At 47.9% G+C, this 18,786-nt stretch overlaps 1 protein-coding gene across 50 annotated transcripts in view; it reads left to right on the top strand.

The window, feature by feature from the left end:
- MAP4K4 (mitogen-activated protein kinase kinase kinase kinase 4) overlaps positions 1-18,786 on the top strand; it is a 149,624-nt gene that overhangs the window by 63,094 nt on the left and 67,744 nt on the right. For all 50 annotated transcript variants that reach the window (XM_043918563.1, XM_043918557.1, XM_043918565.1 and 47 more), the window contains one exon: positions 9,675-9,731. In XM_043918563.1, the coding sequence (XP_043774498.1) occupies positions 9,675-9,731 (57 nt within the window). The remainder of the gene's footprint in view (positions 1-9,674; positions 9,732-18,786) is intronic.

The raw sequence follows: 18,786 nt of genomic DNA, 5'->3' as shown, positions 1-18,786 counted from the left end.
TAAAATAGCAGGCACCCCACCCCCGGCACACCCTCTCCTCACTTGGCTGGATTTCTCTCTAGAACCTTTTTTGGGTAAACCATCAGTGCATTTTCTCATGTATGGCTGTGTCCCCTCTTAGAATGAGGGCAGAGCCTCACTGCTTCATCCATGGGGCACCTCTGGTGGGTAGACCAGACTGGTGAACCACAGTACCGGCCCGGGGAGCCGCTCAGAGCCGTCGACATCTCATGGTGAGATGGCTGTGCTTCTTGGAAGTTAAGGGGCTCATTCAGGGTCATCAGCCCAGTAGCTGAGTGAACAGTTGACTCAGGTGATCAAAATTTCCTTCTGCGCTGAAGGTCGTGGGTTTATCCTGTTCAGTTGCTGAGCTGTGTCCGACTCTCTGCGAAACCATGGACTGCTGGGTGCCAGACTCCCCTGTCCTCTACTCTCTCCCAGAGTTTACTCACATTACTGTCCCTTGATTCGGTGATGCAGTCTACCCATCCCATCCTCTTCTGCCCCCTTCTCCTCCTGCCTTCAATCTTTCCCAGCATCAGGGTCTTTTCCAATGAGTTGGCTCTTCACATCTGGTGGCCAAAATATTGGAGCTTCAGCTTCAGCATCAGTCTTTCCAGTGATTATTCAGGGTTGATTTCCTTCAGGATTGACCCGTTTGATATCCTTGCAGTCCAAGGGACTGGCTTATCTTAGGGAAGCAAAATGTGGTGTATTTGTGGCGTGGAGAGTTTCAGTTCAGTTCCACGGGTTAATTTTGGATGCTTGTGGCTGTAGGCTGAAGAGAGGAACTGCCATGGATTAGCAAGTCCTTTCACAGGTTTGTCTCCTCAATGGGTCGACGAAAGGGCAGGTGGGATGGAGCTCTGTCCTGGGGAGGAAGCAGTGGTGCTTGAGTTGATGGCATGGATGTGTCATTTCTGGTGAGGGATCCTGTCAAGTGGAACCTCAAAGGGAAACTTTCTAAAGGTGGGTTTTCTCTTTTACCTCCTTTTAAAGGAGGAATGGGGGAATTCTGGATAATGAATCAAGTATCTAATGCATATTCAGCAGAGGCAAGGTAGGAGATTTGTATGTAGAACAAACCTGTTATCTCTTTTTTAGGAAGAGTGGAGTTATGAATAATCTTGTGAATTTTTAGCACAGGCGAGTTGAGTTGTATGCAGACTTGGAAAACCAGAAGGAAAACAAACAGTGCCCCTAGAGACCACATGGCAGGGCCATAGACACAGCAGCGGAAGTGGTTCGGGTTCAGAAACCAGGTTATTCTTGTATTTAGAAGTCATTCAGTAAGACACAAAGCTGATTTTATATAAATACTGGAAATACATCCAGGCTCAAGGGCTGTGTTATTTTGGAGTCAGCGTCTTGAAGGGCTGAGAAAAAGCAAGGAACAATTTGAAAACCTTAATTGAAGGTTGGGTTGGTGATGACTGGGAAGGTCCGTGGGCAGAGCCAGGAGCCCAGAATGGAACAGAGTCCCTTGCATCACTTAACCTCTTGCCTTTTGACTTGTGTCTGAAACTTCTAACCTTTTACTCTAAGCCAATGACATGAGCTCAGTTTGAGTGCTTTCTAAAAGTATTATTTCAATATTGAAATTAGTCTGTGGGTATAATTCGAAACATTGAGTGTATTGTGAAGTCACAGGGGAGGAATGTAGGAAAACATCTTGAAGGGCTGGGGGTCGTGGTGGGAGAAGGAAGGAGAGGACACAGAATCCCATCTCCGCTTTTGTTCTGAGCGGTCAGCTGCTGTGCTGAGCAGTGCGTGCATGCTAAGTCGCTCAGTCGTGTGTGACTCTCTGCGACCCCGTGGACTGTAGCCCACCAGGCTCCTCTGTCCATGGGATTCTCCAGGCAAGAATACTGCAGTGGGTTGCCATTTCCTCCTCCAGGGGATCTTCCTGATCCAGAGATTGACCCCTCGTCTCTTATATATCCTGCATTGGCAGTGGGTTCTTCACCAAAAAAAGAGACGATATTCCCTAATTTGAAATAGGGGACTATGGGTTACCCTACATTTTGGCCAAGGAAAGGCTGAAGAGAGAGCTGTTCACACCAAGAATTATAGATAAACATTGATCATTACTCTTGCAGCAATTGAAGTAAAAGCACATGACTTGAAATAAGAAAACTTATCAGTATCTGATTAGATGTATATATTTGGTATACATATATATCAAGTGCTGTTCATTTGACATCATTTTGCTGACAAAGGTCCATCTAGTCAAAGTTATGGTTTTTCCAGTAGTCACGTATAGATGTGAAAGTTGGACCATGAAGAAAGCTTAGTGCCCAAGGACTCTGGAGAGTCCCCTGGACTGCAGGGAGATCAAATCAGTCAATCCTAAAGGAAATCAACCCTGAATATTCACTGGGAGGACTGATGCTGAAGCTCCAGTACTTTGGCCACCTGATGTGAAGAGCTGACTCATTGGAAGAGACCCTGATGCTGGGAAAGATTGAAGGAAAGAGGAGAAGGGGACGACAGAGGATAAGATTGTTGGATGGCATCACTGAATCAATGGACGACATGAGTTTGAGAAAACTCTGGGAGATAGTGAAGAACAGGGAAGCCTGGCATGCTGCAGTCGATGGGGTCACAAAGAGTCAGACATGACTTAACAACTGAACAGCAACAAACATCTTCATATGTGAAATAAAGCAACTAATGAAAAAATAGTTTTTTCTTTTCTTCTTTAAAAATATTAACGGACATTTTAATCATAAAAATATTGATAGTATAGAAAAGTAGAGAAAGAGAAACTTATTATTTCTAGTAGCTTCAGACAATCAGCAAATAGGTAAATAATATATTTTATATGCAGCTGTTCCCATGAGAGCCTGTCAGTAAGGGAGTACGTGTTTTATGGGTCGTGCGTGTCTCCTTTGCTGTCTTTTCTTTTATCCACTGGAGAATCACGTCACCTTCAGGAGGACGGTATTTGAATTTATCCTGTCCGAGTCCTGTGATGGATGTTAGGTGTAGTGTTTCCAGAGTTCTGACTGCTCACCTGTGGAATATGGTGCCTTGTCTGTTAGTGACTGAGGTAGAAGGTAACTTCATACAGAGATTGGCCCCTTGTAAAGGCTTTGGAGTTTTGTGTGTGTGTTTATCCTGTGCTGTTAAATCCTTTGTTATTTTAAAGTTGTTCAGTCTGAAGTCAGTTGGGTATTTATTTCTGGCGAGCTGAGGAAAAGGCAGCTCAGCCCAAGTGTGTAGTAAGTGTTGGGACTTCCCAGGTGGCTCAGTGGTGAAGAATCTGCCTTCCGATGCAGCAGATGAGCCTTCGATCCCTGGGTCGGGAAGATCCCCTGGAGAAGGAATGGCAAAACACACTGCAGGATTCTTGCAGGAAAGTTGCATGGACAGAGCCTGGCGGGGCTGCAGTCCGTGGGTCGCAGAGTTGGACGTGACTGAGCAGGTCAGCATGTGAACTCTTAGCTGTGCACTGGCATGTGGAATCTTGTTCCCTAACCGGGGATGGAGCCCAGCCCTCTGTGTCAGGAGCATGGCATCTTAGCCACTGTGCCGCCGGGGAGGTCCCAGGCACTGGACATTTTTATAGAGCAGCTGCCCTCTCTTCCCACCTGACCCACTGCCCGGACACAGACACGCAGGCACATAGGTGCAGACTCACACACGCATGCACGCGCGCACACAGACACACATGCACACACACATTGTACACATGTGTGTGCACACACACACATCGCTCCTCACCTCCCAGGACACTTGTCTCCTCCCTCCGGCCCTTTCACTCCATGCACACCCAGCCTGTCTCCACTTGGCAACTGAAGGAGGTGTTTGCTCCAGTGATAGCTCACGTAACTGGAACTTAGCTTGCTGTCTGGCCAGCCCCCACCCCATGTCTGTTCTAAAACTCATCTGAAAGTGACCAAGCAGGCCTGCAGAGCCCAGATGACTGGGCCTTTTCTTTGCTGAAGTATTCCTGCCTGACGTAATATTCCCTGTGGCTGTCACTTAATTGCAAGGACAGGATAGTAATTGATGTTCATAATGATTTCCCTGAACCATTAAGAAAAGCATCTTTAATGTACTCAAGATTTCAGGCTTTAGGAAGATTTCCATCCAGATCAGTCTCTTAAAAAAAAAGATGTGGTGCATAAATTATTTCCCTACCTGCCAGCTCGGCGGTGCAATGAGCCTCTCATTCATTGCCCTCTCATTCATTGCGGGTGGGCGCTGGGTGTCACTGTGCTGTCGGTTTTGGCTGTTTTACTTTTTGTAGGAGTCAGATGTCTGCACATTCTCTGCTACTGAGGCATAAATTTCTTTAAAGAGAGCACTGTTCTCCTTGCGGCACCTCCAACCTAAGTTGTTCAGTCGCTAAGTCATGTCTGACTCTTTGCAACCGCATGGACCGCAGCAGGCCAGGCTCCTCAGTCCTCCACTTTCTCCCGGAGCTTGCTCAGATTCATGTCCTTCGAGTCGGTGCTGCTATCTAACCATCTCATCCTCTGTCAGCCCCTTCTCCTCCTGCCCTCAACCTTTCCCAGCATCAGGGTTTTTTTCCAGTGAGTCAGCTGTTTGCATCAGGTGGTCAGAGTATTGGAGCTTCAGCATCAGTCTCGGTCCTTCCAGTGAGTATTCAGAGTTGATTTCCTTTAGGATTCCTATAGAATTTAGAATTCTCTATGGAGGTCTTTTAATTTTCAAGGAATAGAAGCTTGGTTTTCTTATCAAATCACAATTCTTGGCCGCATGACACTTATATTTCCCTATGTTTTCTCAGTCTTCCTGCTCATCTACAGCCCTGAGCATGGAACAGAGGGAGAAGTAGGTGGACAGATCTTGATTACAGTACATGGCAGTTACACGGTCGCAGTGCCTGCCTCACTGGATCTGGGCTCTGGAGGACTGTGATGAGAAGGTGTGTGCAGTGGGTCTTGTCACCCTTGCCTGCCCTGGTGTCAGGAGGTGTTCAGGCGTCTGAGCGCCTTCCCAAAGGGCCCTGAGCTGACTCTCTCCCAAGTTAATTACCTGCTGCCTTACCTCAGGTGGCTTGGGAATGCTGTTTGGGTAATATGCCCTCTTCCTCTGTTGCTGTTTTTTTTTGCAGATACTTCCTGGAAAAGAGCACTCATAAGTGGGGTGTGGTTTGGGGGTTTCCAGTGCAGAACCAACCAGGCTGGTCTTGGCTTGGGCGTGGATGGACATGGAGCCTTAGAAAGTGGTCAGTGCATCGCTGGGTGCTGAGCTTTTGCCGTCCATCACGTGGTCAGCTAGGTTTCATGTTTGCCCTTTAAAGTAAGGGCTTGTGAGGGGGAATTATCCTTAGAATTAAAATGTTTTTTTAAAGACTTTTTTTTTTTTTAGAGCAGTTTTAGTTTCACAGCAAAATTGAGAGGACGGTACGGGTATACCTGTTTTCACACATACATATCCCTTCCCCATTATTGGCACTCCCCTCCCGCCAGTGTATAGCTGTTAAAACTAATGAACCTCTGTTGACATATCGTAATCACTCGCTTTATGCTACGGGTTACTCCCGCTGTTGTACAATCTGAGTTTGGATTGTATCCTCCCTGAGGTGGATTGTATCACCACATATCTATGTGGTGACATGAATCTGTCATTATAGTATCATGCAGAGGGTTTTCACTGTGCTCTGAAATTCTCTGTGCTCTGCCGGGTCCATCTCCCTTTCGCAGCTGGAATTCTTAGGAGTGAGACATCAGGGTAGAGAACTGATACACCAGGCTGATCCCCTGGATGGTCTCTTGTTTGCATTGTGGGTTGACTTTGTCATCTCATCTGTTCACCAACCGTTTTGATGAACTAGGCTTGCCTGTCCTTTGAGCTTCTGGACCTCTCAGAACATAGTTCTGTTTCAGTGATAAACATAATCGACATTTGTTAGAGCTCGTTTGTTATTAATCTGACCTTCCCATATCAAGACCCCAACTAAGATAATGAGTGTGTATCTTTATGGTAATAAATACCAGAAAGGATATGAGAACTTGAATTTGGGCTTTTTCATGCAAGTATGGAGAAGCGATTTTCAAAATTCAGAATGCGTAAGAATCACTAGTCATGGATTCCTGCACCTCTCTGAGAGAATTCTTGTGTTTGGGTCTGAATCTTTGGGTTCTCTCCTCTCGCTTGGCCTGGTGACGCTTGCCCATGTGTTCTTTTCTGGGATTTGGTGAGGATGGTCTGCAGCTCATATCTCAAGGGGACCCCTCCTGCCCCCTGAAATCTTCAGGCTCACCAGGCAGTCCTCGCGGTCTGCACAGGGTCTCCACCACTGGCCCCACAGTGTGTCCCATCTGATTCCGCCTTTAAAGGTACTTCGTGTCACCCAGGGTGACCCGGAGCACTTGGCTTCACCCTGTCCTGTTTGCTAAGTTTCTGCTACAGACTGCGGTGTCTTTCTCTTCTTTCTGTCACTATGTAATGCTCCTTCTTGTGGACTGTTTTGCAGCCCTCTCGGTACCCTGCCCCCGCTCCCTGCACAGGGGTAGTGGGCTACCCCCTCAGTCTGCAGCTCACATCCTGGCCACTTGTTAAGAGCAGGCTGCCGCCCTCTGCTTGCTTAGGTTGGTGTTGATGGGCTTTTCATGCTCAGTTGTGTCCGATTCTTTTGTCAGCCTGTAGCCTGCCAGGCTCTTCTGTCCATGGAATTCTCTAGGCAAGAATACTGGAGTGGGTTGCCAGTTCCTCCTCCAGGGGATCTTCCCAACCCAGGGATTGAACCCAGGTCTCCTGCATTGCAGGAAGATTCTTTACCGTCTGAGCACCAGGGAAGCCCGATGATGGGCTTTGCTCTTAAGCAAACAGAAGGTCAGTTTCAGGCAGTTAATCTGTAAAGTTGTCTCAAATTAAACTCAACAGAAAGCAAAAGCATTCTGATCTCCAATATTTATTGAAAGAAAATTTGTGAGATAAAAGAAGGAACTTCCCAACAAGAACACATTGTAGTTTCCTAAGTCTATGGGTGAGGGGTTTGAACTTTGCTCACACTCTCCTTCACATTCCAGAGAGTGTTCTGGGGTGTTCTTTCATTGACTTTTCCTGATTTCTCATGGGAGAGAAGACGCCAGGAATTGAAAGCCAGCTTTTATTTTTGGCTTCTGCATTCCCGGTTATGTGGAAGCAACTCCACTGCAGGAAGGTGTTGCCTGATGGCTCAGTGGGTGAAGAATTGACCTACAGGGCTGGAGACCCGAGTTTGATCCCCGGGTCAGGAAGATCCCTGGAGAAGGGAGGGAATGGAGACCCACTCCAGTGTTCTTGTCTGGAGAATCCCCTGGACAGAGGAGCCTGGTGGACTACAGTCCATGGGGTCACACAGAGTCGGACACGGCTGACCACCTGAGCACACCATTGCAGGAGGAGCAACGGGCTTGTGTGTCCAGTTTGGGGGGCCACCCTGGTGAGGAGGAGCTGATCTTGGCGTGCCTCACGTGGGAAGGCCTGGAGAGTTACCTGTCCTCTTAAGTTCTCCTCTTTCTTCTTGGATTCTCGGAAATTATAGCTTGGCTTCAGGATTGTGTGGCCACGGTCATGGTCACCTGGCTGCTGAGTCTCTGCTGGTAAATTCGTCTTCTGTCACTGGTGGTGGGGGACAGGGTCCAGCTGCACTTGATCACCAGGGCTGCCCTTGACCCTTGCTGAGTGCTGCTTTTGCCCCTCCATCGTCTTTTCCCGTGACACCCCCATGACACGGGCAGCGCTGTCCCTGCTGACAGAGGAGGCCGTTTGTGTGGGTATGGCCGTGGTTTCCATGCTGGGCGCCCTGTCCTGCAGCCAGAGAGGGTCATTGGCCCAGCGTGTCTGCGTGTCACAGCTGCGGGCCCCATGCTCCGGAGGGGCTGAGCTTCCAAAGCCCAGAACCCTCGGGTGAGAGTCAAAGGCGGATACGTCAGCAGACGCAGAATGGTGTATGGACAGGTAGTCAACCATGGCCACTACGCCCAGTTCCCTGACACGCTGTCAGGGTCCTACCTCCAAGCGGGGGACAGCCCCTTAGGTCATGTCATGTGCAGTGTGGGGCTGGGATTGTGGGTCACCCGGCTGTGTTCCCCTGGTGGCTCAGATGGTCAAGAATCTGCCTGCAATGCAGGAGACCCAGGTTCAGTCCCTGGGTCGGGAGGATCCCTGGAGAAGTAAATGACAAACCCAGTCCAGTGTTCTTGCCTGGGAAACCCCATGGACGGAGGAGCCTGGCGGGCTACAGTCCATGGGGTCGCAAAGAGTCAGACACGACAGCGGCTACCACAAACAGCTGTGGCAGCCCGTCCCTGGTGCTGTGCTGGACGCGGGAGGATGTGATGGGAGCGTGAGGCTGGTGACTCAGAGGGCACTCGGGGACTGGCAGTGGGACTGGGGGACAAGGCTGGACGCAGGGCTCCTGGGACTGGCCCACGAGGAGTGTTCTTCCCTCCCTGCCCCGTGCCACCGCAGAGGTGGGGCTCCTACAGACGTCTGACAGTGGCCCAGGTAGGGGTGATGTGCGCGGTCTGCAGGTGGGGGACGTTGGCAGGATGCTCCGGGCCTGTGGGCTCTGTGTGTCTGGCTTTCCTGCATCCAGGCTGTCCGCAGCCCTGCTCAGAGAGGGACTGCTGTGACCGCAGGGAGCTGAGACTCCTCGGTAATTCAGTGTCATTTTCATGGAGTTGTTTTGTCCAAGTTGGAATTTGAGTCCCTGCCCAAGCTTTCCAGAATAAATGGAGAGCTTCCCCTATCGGGTTTCAAGTTCTAAAGTTCATAACTCTTTCCATCACGAGGCCACAGTGAGGCAGCCTCTTGGAAAGTCTGGGGACGTGCCTTCTGCTTCACGTTTGCTGCAAGGATCGTTTTCTGCAGAGCCCTTGAGGAGAGGGTGCTCATGGTGTCAGGGCAGCGCATTGTTGCTGGCCCCGGAGATGCCCGCAGGGCAGTGCAGAGAGGGACGCGGGGGAGAACCAATGGCGAGGAAGCTCCTGCGGCAGAGGGGATGGGAGAGCAGTGCCCAGCTTGTCTGAGATGCTCGTGATACACATGAGTAACAGATGTTTCTGTCCTGGGCCGGGAATTGTGACACAGCTGTAAGGCAGTGCTCTCTCTGCACCCCATCTCTGCATGCACTCCTGCCCCCCAACCTTGTTCTGAGTAACCATGCTGCAGCCTCCCTGCGTTGGGCCCACAGGAAAGTGTCCGGGAAGACTCTCAGTGAACTCTTGGAAAATCAAGTGCTATTGGGGGTGCGTCAGCAGAAGATGACTGTTATCCATTTTTGATGGTAAATAATATAATATTTGGGCTTCCCAGATGGCAGTATGATATCCAGACTTTTTTTTTTTTTGGGTTATTTCCTTCATGTGGAATGTTGAGAAAAAAAGATTGATCACCCTGGAAGAAAAGGTTTAAGATGTTCTGATTGAAAGGCAATGATATGTAAATGAAACCCAGGAAAGAAGGAGGGAATTGATTTTTTATCAAAAGTTGTTTGTTATGCTGCTTGATTGGTTTTTTCAGTGTGGTTCATGAAGTCTTACAAACCAATAGAACCGTATGGTTCTGTTGGGAGAGCCTGGGACTCTGTCAGCATCACTTTTGGGGGTAAAAGCTCAGAAGAGGTGATTTGTCGAAACTTCAGCTGTTCTGTTCTCATCATGGTGCAGAGCATTTGTGCCAATTATGTTTCTTTCATTTCTGTTTTTCAGGGTCGACATGTTAAAACAGGTCAGCTGGCAGCCATCAAAGTTATGGATGTTACCGAGGTAAGGTTGGGCCACAGATGTTTTCAGAGAAATCCTTAGATAAAAAACAAGGATCCCTCCCGTCCCCCTTCAGCCTCCCCCTGTTGAAGAGGAGTTGTTCTGTTTGGAGAATCGATCTTGAGCAAATTACCCTCGTGTGACGCTGTGGGTTCAGAAGGCTCAGCAGACAAGCTGGCTTAAGTTGTTGCAGATGGGCCCCGAGTAACTAAGAATCAGTAGCGTTTTCTTAAGGGAAGAAAAAAAAAAGAGGCACATCGAAATGATGTCATCCTTGGCAGCATAATGGACCATAATTGGAAACATCTTCTCTAATGGAAAAGATTTGAGAAGTCATCACGGAGGTCATATGAGTAGGGAGGTTGAGGGGGCGGGTGGGGAAGAGGTTCTCTGGGGTATTGGGCCACATTTGGGCCATTTCTTTTATTTTTGACATGGGGGAAAGAAAACAGATCCAGCCAAGTTCCCAGAGGTTTGCAAACAGAAACATCTGCTAGAATGCTGAGCAGATTGTTGGCAAAATTTAGTAGCAAAAAATAGTTCTCAAAATGGCCACATGAGGATTTTACTGTGTAGCTTTGGATGGGAATGAGGAGAAGTGAACTCCAATGAAAGGTAAGTGTGTATGTACCCATGTGTGATCGTGTGCACATAGGCATGAGTCCACATTCAATTTAAAGAAGTAACCACGGAGTATAATGAGCCAAATCCACCTTCTTTTAAATTTCCATCGGAATCTTCATCCTCCCGTGGTTGCTTTTGACTTGCTTCTCAGGTGGCTCAGATGGCGAAGCCTGCCTGCAGTGCAGATGCAGGAGGCCCGGGTTCGTCCCCGCGGTTGGGACGGAGAGGGGAACAGCAACCCACTCCAGTATTCTTGCCTGGAGAATTCCACAGACAGAGAAGCCTGGTGGTCTACAGCCCCTGGGGTCTCAAAAGAGTCAAACACGACTGAGCGACGTTCAGAGAGAGAGAGAAAATGATGAGTGAAATTTACATCATAGAGATTCTAGAGTGAGCTAACCAGAAACCATTCGGGGTGTCTGAATCAAGCTGTAATCTCCCCAAGTGTGGGACCCATTGAGGGAGAAGATGGCTGAACTGGTCCCAGGTGTGCAGGTGATCACCTGGAAGGTCTCCTCCTCTGCCTTCTTCTCCCCTCAGTCTCTAGGGTCGCTCATTGCCAGCATGTGGATTGCTTGAGTGAGACTTAGAAAGTGTCATCTCTGGGCCACCAGGCAGCTGGGAGGACCTTATATAGTATGTGAAGGTGTGATATTTGATGCAGTGACTGCTGTCTTCTCGCTCTATGTTTTCATCCTTTTAGCTGCACCTTGCAGCACTTGGGATCTTAGTTTCCCAACCATGGATCGAACCCATGACCCCTGCACTGCAGTGCGGAGTCTTAACTTCTGAACAGCCCAGGAAATCCCACTGTCATTTTTTTTTCAATAATAAAAAAGTACCATTGTTTGGCTGGCCAGAGGATTCTTGTAACCTCCTAGGTGATTTCTGTTGTGTTCTAGTGATCCCACTGGATTCTTTTCCAGTTAAATGCTAATGTTAAGATCACAGAGTGGTGAACGCTGCAGATGCCGACTTCCCGTGATGGAAATGGCGCAGCCGGTTACTGATGAGGTGCTCCCTGAACGGACCAGCGGGGCCCCTTCCCGCCAGGCTGCTCACGCTGCCTGGTGGTGCATCTCCAGCCTCTGACATTTACCAGTGCCCTCCTGCCTTGGTTATGGGCAGACTCTGGGTACCGTTTTAAGCATCATCTCTGGAAGTTCTGTGTGGCATCTGCCAACCCCCCTGAGAGCAGAGGCTCTTCTCTGGCTCCAGCCCCCGCTGCCTGGCTGCCACCTCCAGGAGCGCTGTAGTGAACTCGCCTGCTCTGTGGGCATCCTCTTCATCCTTGCAGTGCACACTGCACACTGTTTCTCTGCAACGAACGGTTGTTGTTGGGTGGTTGGTTGGTTTTAAAGTGTAAAATACAGGAAAGTAAAAGGTACAGTAAACCCCCCTGCAGTCGTCATCGTTGGTGCCCTTGTGCATCTCCTCACCAGCATCTCTCTGAGCATGGCTCTAAAACACGGACCTGTGTGTGTACCAGACACTTGAGGTGAGTTGCATGCGAAAGGTAGGGCCTTCCCAGGTGGTGCTAATGGTTAGGAACCCTCCTGCCAGTGCAGGAGATGCCAGAGACATGGGTTCAGTCCCTGGGCCAGGAAGATCCCCTGGAGGAGGGCGTGGCAACCCACTCCAGCATTCTTGCCTGGGAAGTCCCATGGGCGAAGGAGACTGGCGGGCTACAGTCCATGGGGTTGCAGAGTCAGACACGACAAGCCACTTAGCGCAGCACAGCACATACAAAGATATTTCCTTGCCTGAAAAAATCAGGCAGCACCGGACAAATGCATTTTCAAGACTCCTTTAATAATAATTATGCAAAACCCATGTGTTCAGGTGAAATGAAAAGCAGATGGCGAGTCTTCAGAGCAGATAAAAACCCAACCAACCGTTTACCGTGTTGGCCTCTCAGTCATGTTTCTCGTGTGATGTGTTCATGCAGTGACCTCTCTCCAGAGTGACCTCTGACCTGTGAGCAAATACGATGGTGGGTGGGGAACTGGTGCAGTCGGCGCCCTGGGGAACATGGCCCCAGACCTTCCCTTCCAGGGGCCTGCCTCTCTGCCCTTCTTGCCAAGCTTTGGGAGCAGGAGGGAGAATTGGCAGCTGGTGTTTCTGCTTGCAGCTCCGGCAGGAGGGGCTGTGGGAGAGGGTTCCTGGTCGGGAGCAGGGTCCTTCCTGGTTTCTGAGTCCATCGGTCTCGTCTCGGGAGCAAAAAGGTGTGGACGCTGATCCTTAGGAAGAACCTCAGGCTGGTCCCGCCTGTCGAGCCTGTTCCTTGAGTGACATTGAGAGGCAGTTGCTCAGGCTGTCTACAGGCCAGAGGAGCAGCAGATGTGGGGAGGGGGTGGCGGGGTGGTTCTGGCCCCAGCTGTCAGCTGTCTTCAGCCCTGAATGAACCACTCCAGGCTGGCTGCCCGAGTCCGCTTCACCTGCTTCACTTGATTGTGTGGCCCCGGAAAACAAAGCAGACAGAGAATTCCCATTTTGCCCTGGTGCTTTCTGGGAGACCGAGTGGTCTGGGAGGGAGCCCTTTGTTCGCTGGAGATGTACACATGTCTGTTATGTTTCTTCTTGAGCTTCAACTCTTTTTTTTTTTTTTAAAGAATCGCTTTTCTTTAGGATTTGGAAGAGTTCTTTTTAAAGAAAAAGTGTCATGTATCTGATTGGTGGTGGAGAGGTTTTGAAGGGCATGTTCAAACAGGACAAGACCAGGCTGTGAGATCTACAATACATAACTTTTGTGATCATTAGAGATTCACAAGAATTTGCAGAAAAATGTTCAAGGAGGTCCCACGTATCTTGCACCCAGTTTTCCCCGAGGGTCACATCTTGCATAACTGTAGTACAGTGTCGCAACTAAAGACCTGCACAGAGCTGACCTGGACTCCAGTGTTAGATTATAGCATGTGTGTCTGCCTGCGTGGTGTAGAGCCAAGGTGAGCCATGGGGCTCGGCGCACTGATCCCGTCCACAGAGCTTATTCGGAATTCCCCATTGTGACAGGTGTGTATGTGTGTGTATGTTGTAATACATTTTGAGGGTTACTTGAATAGGTTATTTGAATTCTTGATAGCCCCTTCATTTCAGTCCTTGTGTCTTTATATATATATGTTTGTCAATTTTTTATGCCTTTTGTTTAGTGGGAAATCATTGCCCTTTAAAACCCTACGTGCCACGCTAAGTCACATGTGGGATCTTAGTTCACTGTGCTTTGTGATCAGTCACTTCAGGCTTTGTGATCAGTCACTTCAGGTGTGTGTGACTCTTTGTGAGCCCACGGACTGTAGCCTGCCAGGCTGCTCTGTCCATGGGGTTCTCCAGGCAAGAATACTGGGGTAGGTTGCCATGCCCTCCAGGGGATCGTCCTGACCCAGGGATTGAACCTGCATCTCCTGTATTGGCAGGAGAGTTCTTTACCACTAGCACCACCTGGGAAGCCCCCTTAAAACCCTCCTATTTAAGCATAAGTGATTATGTTTACAAAGTATTGACAATTTTAGTTGTCTTCTTTCATACTTTAAAATACGTCAGCTCTCCTGTTACAATCCTGACCTAAGGCAGCAAGGAAAGTCTGAGCCTTGGGAGGCTCACCGCAGCCTCCATCCCGACCCCGCACCCCCATCCTCCAGTCACCGCCTGCCTCAGTCCTGTGTCTTCAGGCCACACTTGCATCCTTCCTGTTACGCACAAGAGCCTGATAGTTTGTCTCTTGCAGTTGAGGTACCTCTCGTTTTTATTTAACACTCTGGAAGGTAAACAAACAAAAGAATGATCTAGATCAGTAATTCTCAACTTGGGGTCCATAAATTCTTTAGGATTTGTTTCTAGGATGTGAGATTTATGTTTTTATTTAAATAATATGCAATCAACTCTTTATTATGAAAATGTTCATAATTATAGCACTGTTCAGAAAGTGAACTCTCTCTACCCTTTGCTGAAATTAGCAACTTTTGGCTTTTCATTTGTGTATGTGGTATGTCTGTATTGTGATACCAAGACGCAATGCTTGTAAATACTTGAACACACTTCTCTTAAAATACAGCTATAATCAAAATACCACTTGAGAGGATGAATCATTTCAGATTGTCACCTAACGTGGTCTATTTCAAATATACTCAGTTATGCCAAGGACGTTTTTATAACCCTTTTTTTCCAATCATGGTCCGATGGAGGTTTGTGTATTACATTTGGATCTCTTATCGCTCTTTTTAAAATATCTTTTAAAAAAAATTAAGTATAGTTAACTCACAATGTTGTATTAATTTCAGGGGTACAATAGAGTGGTTCTTTTTCAGATTCTTTTCCATTATAGGTTATTGCAGAATACTGAGTGTAGTTCCCTGTGCTATACAGTAAGTCTTTGTTGTTCAGCTGTTTTATGTGTTGTAGTATGTTTAGGTCGCTCCCCACCATCTAATTTACCGTCCCCCTCAATCCTCTTTGGTAGCTAGAAGTATGTTTTCTATGTTCCTGAGTCTATTTTGTAAATAAGTTCATTTGTATCATTTTTTAAAAAAAGATTTCACTTATGAGTCATATCATATGATACTTGTCTTTCTCTGTCTGACTTACTTCACTTAGTATGATAATGTCTAGGTCCATCCAGGTTGCTGGAAATGGCATTATTTCATTCTTTTTTATGGTCAAGTAACATTCCATTCAGAAATCAACATTCAGAAAACTAAGATCATGGCATCTGGTCCCATCACTTCATGGGAAATAGACGGGGAAACAGTGGAAACAGTGTCAGACTTTATTTTTGGGGGCTCCAAAATCACTGCAGATGGTGATTGCAGCCATGAAATTCAAAGACGCTTACTCCGTGGAAGGAAAGTTATGACCGACCTAGACAGCATATTAAAAAGCAGAGACATTACTTTGCCAACAAAGGTCCGTCTGGTCAAGGCTATGGTTTTTCAGTCATGTATGGATGTGAGAGTTGGACTGTGAGGAAAGCTGAGTGCCAAAGAATTGATGCTTTTGAACTGTGGTGTTGGAGAAGACTCTTGAGAGTCCCTTGTACTGCAAGGAAATCCAACCAGTCCATCCTAAAGGAGATCCGTCCTGGGTGTTCATTGGAAGGACTGCTGTTGAAGCTGAAACTCCAGTACTTTGGCCATCTCATGCGAAGAGTTGACTCATTAGAAAAGACCCTGATGCTGGGAGGGATTGGGGGCAGGAGGAGAAGGGGATGACAGAGGATGAGATGGCTGGATGGCAGCGCCGACTTGACGGACACGAGCGTGAGTAAACTCCGGGAATTGGTGATGGACAGGGAGTCCTGGCGTGCTGCAGTTCATGGGGTCGCAAAGAGTCGGACACAACTGAGTGACTGAACTGAATATTCCATTGTGTGTATGTGTGTGTGTGTGTATGTATATCCATTGGTAGATGAATGGATAAAGAAGATATGGTGTGTGCACACAGACACACACACACACACACACTGGTTAGCTTATCTCTTAAGTCACTTTTAATCTAGGTCAGTCCTTCCTACTTTTTTTTTTTTTTAAGAGAAATTGACTTTCGGAAGAGCCCAGCCAATTGTTTGGTAAACTAGTCCCCATTCTGGATTTGTCTGATAGTTTCCTCATGTTGTGCTTTAACTTGTTCCTCCTCCTATATTTCCTGTAAACTGGAAATTAGATCGAGGCTTAATTAGATGCACAATAAGTGTTTTTTGGCAAGAACACCCTGGTGGTGTTGGAGCTTCCGGTTGCATGACCTCAGGGGGCACATCCATCCTGATTGTCCCAGTGTTAGTGAAGCCGTTTTGCTGGAAGACGTGACTGCACAGGTCCCCATGCTGTCGGCTGCGGCCCATGGAAGCAATCCACATGTAGACACTGGGTTAATCCTTATGACTGCCAAGTGTTGATTTTCAGATTCTATCTTCCAGGCTTCTTAGCGTGCATCAGTCTGTAAAGAAGAGTTTCCTTTCTTACCTACCCCACCCTTTCTTGTCTTCTTTCTTCTAGATATTGCCATGGACATAGGCAGTTTTATTAATATTTCTTCAATGTGTATCCATCAGCTGCAGCTGCCATTATTACTATCTAATGAAAGCATGCCACATCTAGCCAGGGGAGCTCTTTAAAGACTGCCTTCTGCAGCCCCTTGACACGGCCCCATTAGTTTCTGAATATTTCCTTGTCTTTTGGGACAAGTAGGTGTTTGAGGCTCATCTTTCAGAATGTGAGTCCCTTCCGCTGAGGAGCCTTAGTTCCTTTCAGTGGGAAGTGCACTCAGAAACCGGTATCTGGACGCTCAATGAGCTCAGTGCTGCGGAGGCTTTCTGCTTCCCTGTGTGTGTCACATTTGTGACTCAGTCGTGTCTGACTCCTTGCGACCTCATGGACTGTAGCCCGCCCGGCTCTCTGTCCATGGAATTCTCCAGGCAAGAGTACTGGAGTGGGTTACTATTCCCTTCTCCAAGGGCTTTTCTCGACCTAGGGATCTAACATGGTTCTCCTGCATTGTAGGCGGATTTCTTACCGTCTGAGCCACCAGGAAAGCCCTTTTTGCTTCTAGACCCTCTCAGTAGATAGAGCTTGGGAATACATTTTTCAGAATCATTTTTTGCTTAATTTCCAAAATCTTGTGTATTTTATATTTTTCTTTTTGCCTAGACTGAAAACTGTTAGTTCGTAATAAAATATTACATTTACTTATTTACTTTATCCTCTGGTAAACATAGATGTGCTGGAGAAGAGAATGTCAACCTACTTCAATATCCTTGCCTAGAGAATTCCATGGACAGAGGAGCTTGGTATCCTGTCTGTGGGGTCACAAAGAGTTGGACATGCCTGAGCGACTTTCAGTAAATGTAAAATCATTTCAGAATTACAACACCAATGTTACCACTTATCAGTGAACACAGTAGAGTTTTATTTGTTTGAAGCTGTTTTTGTCCTTAGACTCTTATCTGTCAAGGATTTGCAGAGTGCTATATTCAGAAGTTACTAGGAATACTCATCTCCTTGTGGGGTATATCAATCGGGTGTGTAGCTGCTAGCTTCAGTTTCTATTTTAATTCATTCATAGTGTTTCCTTTTTCTCCTGATTTAATTTTCGAATGTGTGAATCATTACATGGTTTGCAAGTCAAAACTATATAAAAGGCGTGTATTTCAAAAAGCAGTTTTAGAAAGCTTAGGCCAGCTTGTCTGGATGGTGAACCACTTTAAACCCAGATACTGCGGTGCAATTCAGTGCCTTTACATGTGTGTAATAATTGTTTTGGGCACAGGAGGTCTACCGTCTTGTGATGATGCGGAGAAAACAGAGGTGAACAGTATGTAGTGCTTTATGTTGGAGAGGGATGAAATGGTGCTCTGTCTGGGGGTGGAGGGTGTCTCCCTGCTGCTCATCACCTCACCCAGTTCAGTCTTCTGGCAGAGTGGTCCCATGGTCCTTCCTTCACCATGCCTTCCTGGCATCAGATGGGGTTGAAGTGGTGGATTCTCTCCCAGCAGCACACCTGCAAATTTGTTAGAAATGCAGGGTCTCAGGTTCTACCCCAGACTCTTGCATCGGAAGTGCTGGATTGGGGCCCAGCAGTCAGGATTTTAACAAGTCCTCCAGGGGATTCGAGACATCCTCAGGTTCAAAAACCCTTAGGAGAGAAGACACCCCCTCAGGCCTGCAAGTGAAGGATTCCAGCTTGGAGACACTGACCTTCATGCTCAGGAGCACATGACTAGTTAGGTGGCAGGGACTAGAGCCCAGATCTCTTGATTCTCAACTTATGGAACCTTTGAAAGGATTAACAATTTCAGATGCTGGCTTCTCAGTAGGCTGTTGGGAGAGCTGATATGATCCTGACCTTAAAGGATGGGTGGATAGAGAGTGTAGATTCAGCCAGAGCAGACTTTTTTTTAGTCCTGATGACCTGAGTGTTGGTCGTGAGACATATTCCTTGGAGATTGGGAGGATACTGGGCCCAGTGGTCGCTGGGGTGCAGGGTGCTGGTTGGCAGGATTTGGGGTGTGCCCTCCCCACTTTTGGCCCCATGCTCCTACAGTGAGCATGGGAGAGGTAAAGCTGTGTAAAGCCCAGCCACTAACCCAGCTGCCCCAGAAGAAGTGGCCTGATGGTCAGCCACGTAGGTCGAATCTGGGGAAAAAGACCATGAGCATCGTCTCGAGCCAGCTCCACGGAGGAGACAACAAATTCTTGCTCCTGGGGCGGTCACACTCTGGCAGGAGGGAGCACACACGCTCATTCCAGAGACCAGGCAAGGCCCTGTGAGGCCTCCCAGTGTTACCAGTTTTCAGCTGGAGGTGAGCACGGTGTGATGAACGAGTGAGAACAGAAGGGAGGTAGGGAGAGAGTGCTGTGGACTGTGACTTGTTCCATTCTGCTGTTGTCCGGAAGACACTTAGATACTGCGGCCTTGCAGCTCGGTCCTGGTTCCTTCTTCCCGC

The sequence above is a fragment of the Cervus elaphus genome, chromosome 11 (assembly GCF_910594005.1).
Source record: "Cervus elaphus chromosome 11, mCerEla1.1, whole genome shotgun sequence".
Lineage (NCBI taxonomy): Eukaryota > Metazoa > Chordata > Mammalia > Artiodactyla > Cervidae > Cervus > Cervus elaphus.
This window is presented reverse-complemented; position numbering and strand designations above follow the sequence as displayed.